The sequence below is a fragment of the Colletotrichum spaethianum genome (genome assembly GCF_022836535.1).
Source record: "Colletotrichum spaethianum MAFF 239500 DNA, contig21, whole genome shotgun sequence".
NCBI lineage: Eukaryota > Fungi > Ascomycota > Sordariomycetes > Glomerellales > Glomerellaceae > Colletotrichum > Colletotrichum spaethianum.
This window is the reverse complement of record NW_026054791.1, coordinates 960,878-970,852: the sequence shown is the minus strand read 5'-3', so window position 1 is coordinate 970,852 and position 9,975 is coordinate 960,878. Positions and strand designations below refer to the sequence as shown.

Sequence of the window (9,975 nt, the reverse complement as noted above, 5' to 3'; positions counted from 1 at the left end):
CGTCTCGATGTGGTGCTTCTACTAAGTGTATTCGCTTGATCTAATGTAAGGTATAGGTATGTGCCAAGCATGCACCAACTCATAAAGATTGGAACCCAGTCTTGTTGCCCACATCGTGCCATATCATTATCTAATCAAACCTTTTCCAATGATAGATATGAAAGGCAGGTGAGGTCGTGCACAACACAAAGAATCGTAATCGGAATCTGTACAAAACCTTGGTCACCGGCACCGGCAACCATAGCACGCGTCATGGTACATTTTTGGTGAATGTTGTATTCGTGAATGTTAACGTACTCTAAACGCTCATCTGCTTGCTTCACCACGGTCCTCAATCCCCCCAAGTCATAAAGTACTAATATCATATGTTACAGACGTTCGCACACACTGTTCGTTATGAGTACACTGCTGCGTGGGAATAAACGGTAGGTTTCATGCCTCCATATCTCGAGAGAGCATCCAAGACTCTCTCGTCTAAACCAGATGCCAATCCGAACTCCATACGCATGCTTTCCACCGAGCCTCCTTCTAGATTGTTGGAGTGATGGACTGGCTTATTACTGCATGGTCTTCAAGAAACCATCGAGATCGAAACTCTCCTCATATTGGCGGTTGTCCCAGAGATCGCCTAAATCGTCGAGCCAAGCCTTCTTGCCAGGTTGTTTGCTCGTAACAACGTCACCCGTTTCAATGTCCACCATGTCTTCTTCTCGTCCCTCCATCGCGTTTTGTGGTTTCTCCGATATGAGACTGGGTCCTGTGTCTCCCAAATTGAAGAGGTCGAGAATCTGATCCGTATCCATTGTGGCTAGGCCAGCGTTTTGTTGGTTGACGACCGTCGAGGCAACGTCGATCTTGAAGCGCTGCAGGCTAAGAATCTTCTCCTCAAGTGTGCCTCTGGTAACCAGACGGTATACGTTGACAACCTTCTTCTGGCCAATTCGGTGAGCGCGGTCCATGGCCTGCATATCCTTCTGGGGGTTCCAGTCGTGTTCGACGAAGATGACAGTGTCGGCGCCAGTAAGGTTGAGACCCAGACCTCCGACACTGGTGGTAAGAAGCAAAACATCGTATGACGGATCGCTGTTGAACTTGTTGACAATGTCTTGTCTCTTGTTGGCTTCAACCCCACCATCCAGACGAAGGTATGTGACGCCAGGCAGCATGCTCTTCAGGACCGTGTTCTGAACCATGTCCAGCATCTCCTTCATCTGACAGAATACGAGAGCTCGATGCGGCTTGATCGGCTGGTACAACGGGTCGTTTGACTCGGCTTCTTCCACGCCAATGCCGCAGTCGACGAGCAGGTCTCTCAGAGCGGTCAACTTGGGAGCGTGGACAGGATCCTCGAGACTGGTTCCCTGCTTGCTAAGGATGCGTTGAGTCTCATCGTACATGCCGTGACCAGGCTTCATTACCATGGCGGGGGAATTGCAGAGCTTCCGCATGTACTGCAGTGCCTGGAAGATGTGTGACTTTGCATCCTTGTCTTCGCGACCAGCCTCCTCTTGCAGCTTCTTGCCTTGCTTCCTGGTAAAATCGTCGAAAAGCTTCTTCTGAAGGTCGCTCAAATCGCAGTAGTAGTTCTGCAAGATTTTGGGCGGCAGGTCATCGAGCACCTCCTCCTTGAGACGTCGCAGCAGGAAAGGAAGGACCTGCTTGTGGAGGGCTTCGATAGCCAAGGCACCTGCTTCCTGTTCCTTTGATGACGCCTTGCTGAAGCGACTTGCGGCGATGGGCTTGGCGAATCTGTCCAGAAAAACCTTTTCGGCACCAAGAAAGCCAGGCATCAGGAAGTCGAAGAGAGACCACAGCTCCAAGACGTTGTTCTGGATGGGCGTGCCGGTCAGAATCAGCCGGTGATTGCTTGCCAACTTCTTGACAGCTATCGTAATCTTTGCCTTGGGATTCTTGATCAAGTGTCCCTCGTCCAGAATGACGTAGTTCCAGTTGTACTTCGCGAGGACTTCCGCGTCGTTTCGGCACACGTCGTAGCTGGTGACGACGATATCGGTTTTGTCCAGGCTGTCCTTCATAGACTTCCTCTCAGCAGGCGGGCCAACGTAAGCCGTAACGCTGAGGAAGGGAGCGTAAGTCTTGATTTCCTGCTGCCAATGACCGGACAGCGTGGGAGGACAAACAACCAGAGACGGGAGGCGTCGAACGTCGGGCGCACCCGTCTTCGCGAACTCTTCCGCACGCTGATGATGGTCGCTGGCAACCATGCAAATGGTTTGCAGCGTCTTTCCAAGACCCATGTCATCGCAAAGGATGCCGTGCAAGTGGTATTTGTTGAGGAAGTGTAGCCAGTTAACACCCTCTTGCTGGTATGAGCGAAGTTCTGCCTTGATTGCAACAGGGATTTGGAACGATTCCACCTTCTTCGGGTCCAGGAGTTGTGAGATAAAGGTTCTTTCGCGATCTCTGCCCTTGAGCAACTCTTCCGACAGACCAGGGGGGTCGGGGATGCCGGCCTCGAGGGGCACAAGCTTGACGAGAGTGGCAAATGAGGTTGTCGCAATTAGACGGATCTCGTTATCCGAGTCGCTCATGCGGCCCAGCACGGGAACGATAAGGAAAATGACATAAGGAAGAATGGCATCACCCATGACTGCAATCAAGTGGTAGATGGCCTCGATAGCACCTTGGCGGAAGTTGAGGTCAACGGGGTTGCTGATGGATGGCAAGACGTTCTCGACGAGCGCTGTCATGCCCTCGACTGTGATGACGCTACAAATGGTGGCCATGCACTTCGCGGCCATGTAGCGGAAGACGGACAGCTCCGAGTGCAAGGCCTTGATAACCAACGGCACCTTCTCCATGATGAAGGGGTGGATGGCTTTGTCGAGAGTTGGCATGAGAGTCCGGATGAGGGACAAGGCGTCGACGATTTCTTGGCCGAAGTTGTTCTCGGGATCCCTTGCCTCTGCCGGTAAGGGACCAGAGAATGCTTTGACAAGAGGATCTTCCATAAAGACCCTGATCGTAGGTACAGCAGTGAGGAGATCTGCGCCATAGGTCTGAGCCAGTATCTCCAAAGCCTCCTTGGCTCCCCGGCGGGTGATGCGAGCTGCCTTGACTTCCTTTGCCCACTTGGCGGCGTCTGCGTGGTCGACTCGGTCCTCTTCTTTCTGCATTGAAAGCACGCAGTCTGTCTTGCTGGCGTGAACGGGGAACTCGGGGGTCTCTGCAACCTCGACGCAAGAGAACTTGATCAAGTTCGAAACAACCTTGTCGGCTGGTCCACGACGGCCCATCTCGTTGAACACTTGGACGAGTCTCGCAATGGTAGCAGAGGCCCGACTTTGGAGCTCCTGATTCTCTTCCGTCTTGATGCTGTCCATAATACCTTTGATCAACGGACTGGGCTTCTTAGGCAAAGCCTTGATCGCAACCAATGCGCAAGCCGCGCCGGCTCTGATGCGTACATCTCGGGAGTCCTTGGCTGCCTTTGCATCAGAAATCGCCGAGACAGCCACTTCCCTGGCTTCACTGAGCATCTGGCTGGCGACCAAACGCTGTCCTGGCGACATGACCTTCTTGAGCTTGTCAAAGTCTTCGCCAACGACCTTATCCGCGACAGCGATGGAGAAGGCGCCAGGGCCTGCTTGCTCGTCGCCTTGAACAAGAACGGCAAGTGTCGGAAGCCGTCCGCTCGATACCTTGCCGTGATCGCGGAACATGTTGAGGAGTTGTTGGCATTGCGACCGTACCCTGTGCATATAGCTGACGAGGTCGCTGTAATGACCAGGACGTTCCGTCTCAATAATCTTTTGCAGGGGCGCCGCGAATCTTTGTGCACCCTCAGTCACGGGCCCGTTCTTGGCATACTCGTCAACAACCATGCAAGCTGTGAGCTGTGTGGAAGACGCCTTGTCGGATAGACCAGCGAGGAGAAGCTGGTCGTACTCAGCGAGGTGCGAGGAGGGAACGAAGGACATAACCAAGCCCATGGCCTTGGCTGCCGAAACGCGCGACCGAATCAGAGTGTCCATGCCAACTAGGTCCACGTCTCCTTGGATCATGTGGCCGTCAACGTCATGTGTATGAGAGGTGACAGGGACGTCATCCGTCTTCGCAGATTTGCGACGACGCTTAGTCGCTCTCTCGGGTCCTTCGGGAGAAGATGCCTTTCGCGCGGGCGTTGCTACAACAGGCGCATACGTGCCGCCTGAGGGCTTTTGGAAAAGGTGGGCGGGCATGGGTAAGGGATGCCGTGACACGCCGATCGGGTGAAGTGTAAGCTTCATCAAAGGCTCCACGTGAGCGGCGAACTCATCGGCTAAGATCTCAGGCGTCTTGGAAAGTGAGCGAACCAAGGCAGTCCAGACATCCAAAGACATGGCCAGTGTTTCTCTATCCCGTTCGACAAGGATGTTCTGGAAGATTAGGCGCAGAATCCTTCCATTGAGCCATCCTCGCGAGTTTTCGGCGCCCAAATTGGCAAAGGTCATGAGAGCCTTCAGCACGGCTAGGCGAACAGAGGTGATGGTGTGTCGAAGGAAGGGATACAGACGCGGTACCAACAAGGTGAAAGAGCGCTCTTCGTCTTGGGCGGCGGAGGTCTCCATGGCCTGTAGCACCTCGGGGTAACTGCAGAGTGTCGCGAGAAGATCCATGATCTTGCCAGTACTGGCGCTCAAGTCATCTCCCAGATCGGCAAGACTTCCCCACATAATGTTGATGAGACCGTCAATGGATCCGGGTCGCAGGGTGACGAACTCCTTTGCCATAGGTAATAGTGTCGCGGCACTCACTGACCTCACGTCGTCGTCGTGTTCTTCCAGTCCTTTCATGACTAGACGGATAACTCCATCGATCATCTCATTGTCCTCAAGGAGCAGGTCCTTCCGTACCGCCACGACGTATCTCAGGCCGACCATGCCGCCGTGACAAACTGACCACTGGAGCATATCAAGGTGCAGATCGTCCTGCATAACCATGGAATAAAGGATCTTGTAGATGCCATGGACTGACTCTGCGGGAATGTGTCGCAGAACTGAGCCAAGAGACTGGCCGATGGTTTCGCGAATTGGGGCGACAGACGTGTCCGAACTATAATCGGTAAATCTGTCCAGCATCAGGACGCAGCATAGTCGACAGGCCAGGTCGTCCAGCCAAGCTTGATTCAACCGATCGTTTTCCGCCCGTGACTTGGAGCGTATTCTGCCAGCTCCACCTCCGTGAACACGGATGACCTCTCGAATGCCCATCGCGGCTCCATGCCGAGTCTCCCAGGAGGGGTCGAACAGGTCAACCTTTAGGAAATCGCACAGCCGGTCATACGGCCACTCGGCGCCCTCCATGGTTTCGTCTACCTCAATCTCAGATTTGATCGGTATCACTTGTCCCTTGAACTCGCTGACAACCTTCGAGTCTTCATCAACATCTGTCGGCCTATCCAGATTGAAGTAGTCGTTCACTTTTCCGTTCTTCTGCTTCGAGTCGGCGTCTGCCATTGGCGTTTCGTCGAATCCCTCGGAACCTGCTGTCGTTGTCCTTCTCATGGTCAGATCTCCAAACCCGCCCTTCCCCTGTGCCGCCTTTTGCAGCTCTCTCTTGCGTTTCCTCTTGAGGACGTTGAGCTGTCTCGAACTCAGACCCGACTCCTCTGCCGGCTGGTTGGGCCCGTGAGGGGTGGCGCTCTCCTTGTTTCCGTTATGGCCATTTGCTGAATCCTGGGGGTAAGTGGGCTGGTATCCTTCTCGACAACTACGGGCATCTCAGCGTCCTCGAACACCCTGCCGAGTAGACCGAGTCGTCCATTGAGCGTTTTCTTCTGGTGGGCAAGTCGTGCAGGAGGGTCTAATGAGGCCAAAGCATACTCAATATTGCCACCTCTCAGAAGCTGGCGGCCATACTTGATAATGTGCTCTACATTCAACGACTCCAGCTTGAGAAGCTCGTCGGAAGAGAAGGACAGGGCCTCCTTTTCTTCTTCCTTCTTAACGTGACCGTTCTCCTCGGGCTCGTCCTTCTTGACTGGCGCAGCGTCCTCATCCTCATTCGGGTCGTACAAGGGCGCATTCTCGATGATCTTGCCTATCGCTTTGGCCGCTGTTGAACGCGTCTCCCAATCCTTGTGTCGAAGATAAGGGACGACTCTGGAAAGAAGGTTGAAAAGCTCATCAGGATGCTGCTTTTGCCAGTCGGCAAGTTGGTTGACTGCGGTGTCACGAATCAGACGGGTGCTACCCGTTTCGAGAATCCTGCGCGGAAGCGGTTAGCAGGCGGCTCTGCAATCAAACATACACAACGCCTGGTGCAGCGGCATAGCTCAGCGCTCATACAATGAACATCGTCAGAGCTTTGCCCGAGTCTGAACATGAATGAGATGAGCCAAGCAGGGGTATTTGCATTGCCAGGATGTAAGCAGGAGGCCATGTGTTTTGACTCACGTGACCAATCTGTCAAGTCTGTTACAGCAAGGTTAGTGCTAGTTCTGGGTTGATCGGGTCTGAATGATCGCGCAAGGATCATAGGAGAAACGTACCTCGACGCCATTTTGTATTATGATGAATTTGATGTGAGTTTCATCATCAGATTGAGCCTCTGCGATAGGTATTAGCCAAGTTCTGGGTAAGCCGCTGTGGTTTCGAGGGAAGATGAAGGAACACGACAGCTGGATGCATGAGCGCATGGATGAGACGTAATGTAGGAAAGAGGGTCGTCGAAGTTTAAACACGTGGTGTATGCCATCCCGCCATGCCCAAACAGAGATGATGCACTCTGGAGTGAAGGCTGAATCATGACAGTCGGGGAAGCGGCGTCCACGTTGGGATGATCTCCATAGTGAGTAGAGTGCGGGTAGAGCGCACGGGAGGATGTGCCGGTCCGAGACAGCCAATGACGGCTGGGCGACGGGTTGGGAGGACGGTGCGAGGGTATGAAGGTAGAGCATAAATATGAACGTATCGGGGCGGACGATGAAATGCATTCGCAATGGATGTGAGGTACGTACCGAAGTTTGGCAAGCGGGTAACGGCGATGGGGCCGGATGCAAATCGCGATCCTGTCCACTGCGGATCAAGCCGAGTATTAATGAAAAGATGCGACTACCATGCATACATCGGGATCAACAGGATCCAGATGATGCCGCCGCGTCGTGTCGCAGCTTGCTGCAAGTTCTGCGATGGGGCGCGAAATCGAAAAGAGTAGGATGGAGGCGTGGAATGTGGTCGGCGAAACGCGTCTCCGCAAGAATCTGATCGAAGGAGCGATGGAAGTTGTGAATTTCCTGGGTTGCTGCACAGAAGTGGTATGAAGCTGGTAATCCGCCGCGTCGATGGTGGGAAAAAAACACACAAAAAAAAAAAACCGACGCCTATAAAAGGGGTGAGGCTCCGAACGATAGGATGAGAGGGATGACGCCTTAAAGTGGGAAGGAAGAGGCGCGCCTAGATATGTGCGATTGGAGATTGGGGGATGCAGTGCCAGCCAGGTGCGTAGGCGGGAATGCAGTGCGCGATGCGCGTGGTGCCTGCCTGAGGTACGTACGGGGTAGGAGATACCAATGGAACTTACCTCAGTGCTTGCGAGTTTCAGTGCCTGAGGTGGCCTCGAAAACCGGTCGCGTTTGGTGGTTTGGGTGCCGTTGGTGCCTGCGGTGCTGACCAAGATGGTAGAACGGGGCCAATGAAGCGCTAGGGATGATGGGTCTCGTCAAAAGGGCAGCACCTCTGGCAGCGCGGGACGTCGCTCTGGAGGGAAAATTTGGGGTGGAGGGGCCCGGACAGTCTTAAAGGCATGCCTGCAGTACTTTTATAATTACCCGTGGGCCCGTGAGAGAAAAAAAAATGGAAGGAAAGCCAGCCGTTCCTTCACGCAGCGACGGCGTCTCGCTTAATTTCCTTAGCGTCGTCTAGCGTCCCTGGTCCGCCTCCACTCCCCAGCAAACAATAAACCCTGTCAGGCCTGGCTGCAACCTGTCGTCGTCGTCGTCTTCGCCGGCCGCCTTTCCATGTCATCGTCCCTTTTCGTCCATCTCTCCCTTTCGATACATATTCCCGTGCCGTGCTCATCTTGGTCCCCCCCCCTGATGCCGAATCGACAGAATCTCGCCCTTCATCAATTTCGTCCTCATCTTCATCAATCCCATCATCCATTCCATCGCCGTTGGGTCCGGCACCAACTGGCACGCTTGCCATTTTATTCCGTCTACACTTCGACTCTTCGTCGATTCCCTCACCCTGCGCATCTTGAACAGCCTGCAATCGCGATGATACCCCAGCACATGGCCGAATGAAGCATATGAAAAGTTCAATAGGCCTCGTCGTTCTCGACGTTACAGGCAGACACATGCAAGCGCACGCACGCGCTGGGAAAACAGAAACAGTTTGTTCACCTATGTTTCCGCTTGTCTCCGAGTACCCTCAGGGCTTTTCTGTTTGAGTTTCCTGATGTCTCTGGGTGGGATTCATCCCCACGCCAATGTTCCTGCTCGGCACTTTCCAGAAACGGGGCCTCATCATCATTAATGACTATCATCAATTTGCTGGGGGGTCAGGACTAGCACCATGGTATCCAAGTGCCATTTCCGATCCTATCCCTTGAGTAAAACGGCTGCCGGGCTTGCCTTGGTGTCTCAATCTTCTTGGACTCAAACCAACGGACGGCATATCTCAGTAACTTCTTCTCGGTGGTGCCTCCCGTCATTCCTCCTTGCCATGGACAGATTGAGTCCGGTGTTATCTTCAATCAGAGCACTCAGCTCCTCCACATTGGAACGCTCTTCAGCAACGGCCGCCAACCCAGACTATCCGTCGCATCCAAGCAGGCTGGCTGGGCAGATCGGTCTACGGCTTTTAAGCTGGCCCTAGGGATTTTCAGGCCGGGCTACCCCTTGAAGACTAGTTTGAACCAGCGCTACTCACAGACAGGGCGACTTTTTCGAAGTATGAGCAGCACTGGGCAGCGGGCAACCTCTCAAGACCTTGCGCCACTAGGAATTCCGACGACTGAGCTTTTTAAGGCGAACCATCACTGGATGACTGATTGCTTAGGATGGGCCGATTGGTGACAGATGAGATGGGTCAATCAGCGATGGAGATGGCGGGCTACGAGTGCAGCAAACCACGCCGGCGCGAGGATCATCGCAGGCATGCTGGTGCAGCTGCGGCCAGTCCTGGCCGATGCCTCGAATGGGAAGTAAGCTGGCTCGGCTGACAGGAGACGTGGGGTAAGGTTGGGAATCTTGGCGTAGCCACCTAGGGTCCCAAGTTTCTGGCGTTCCAGCGGCACGCCATCTCTGATTCGTCTTGGGTCATCAATGTCCAGCTTCCCAAAGACCTTATTGCCGTGGTCATTAGCAGGAGGCTGGCTAGGTAGTCGACATTCCGCTGATGCTACTGCCCCGCTGCCGTCTTCCACCGGCATATCCCTTCAGGTTCGGATTACGATAGCCTCATTTCGTGTCAGTTGCGCTCCGCCCGTTCCGTCCATCCCTCGTGGTTCCAGGGCGACATACTGGAGTGTCTTGCCCCCTCGGCTTTCCTAGTCCCCTGACGCTTGGCTTTATTGCCATTTCTCGACCCCCCCCGGCAACGAACTGGGCAATTCAGAAGCCGTTCATTGGCAACTACAATAGACGCCACTTTGTCTGCCGGCTTGGAACGCCCTTCTCCATCTCCGGATCTCAGACTCGAGGAGTGAGTCGTCTCGATTCCTTCCTTTTCGCCAACACCTTTACCACGTAGCAACGTGGCTGTCTCCGCCAATTGCTGAGAAGAGTACGTGTACTCTGCATCGGCTTGTGATCCGTGCGCATAGCTTCCCAGCGACTCGACCGGGGTGCAGATGGGACGGTCCCAGCTCTATCCATGTTGGAGCTCAAACTCCTAGCTAATCGCTCGGTGTCATGAACGTTGCTCAGGCACACCAACATGCTCACACGATCGCTGCACATCACGGTTTTTCTTGGTCCCGGGCGCTTCAGACACAGACAACTTTGCGTGTGCACAGGCGGATACGAAGGCC

At 54.1% G+C, this 9,975-nt stretch overlaps 1 protein-coding gene across 1 annotated transcript; it reads right to left on the bottom strand.

The window, feature by feature from the left end:
* Positions 1-557: 557 nt before the first annotated feature.
* Positions 558-6,504, bottom strand: ColSpa_08219 (putative helicase mug81; the record flags this gene model as incomplete). Its single annotated transcript, XM_049274431.1, has 3 exons — positions 558-5,678; positions 5,717-6,209; positions 6,494-6,504. The coding sequence occupies 3 exons, from the start codon at positions 6,502-6,504 to the stop codon at positions 558-560; spliced, it is 5,625 nt and encodes a 1,874-aa protein (XP_049130388.1).
* Positions 6,505-9,975: the final 3,471 nt, after the last annotated feature.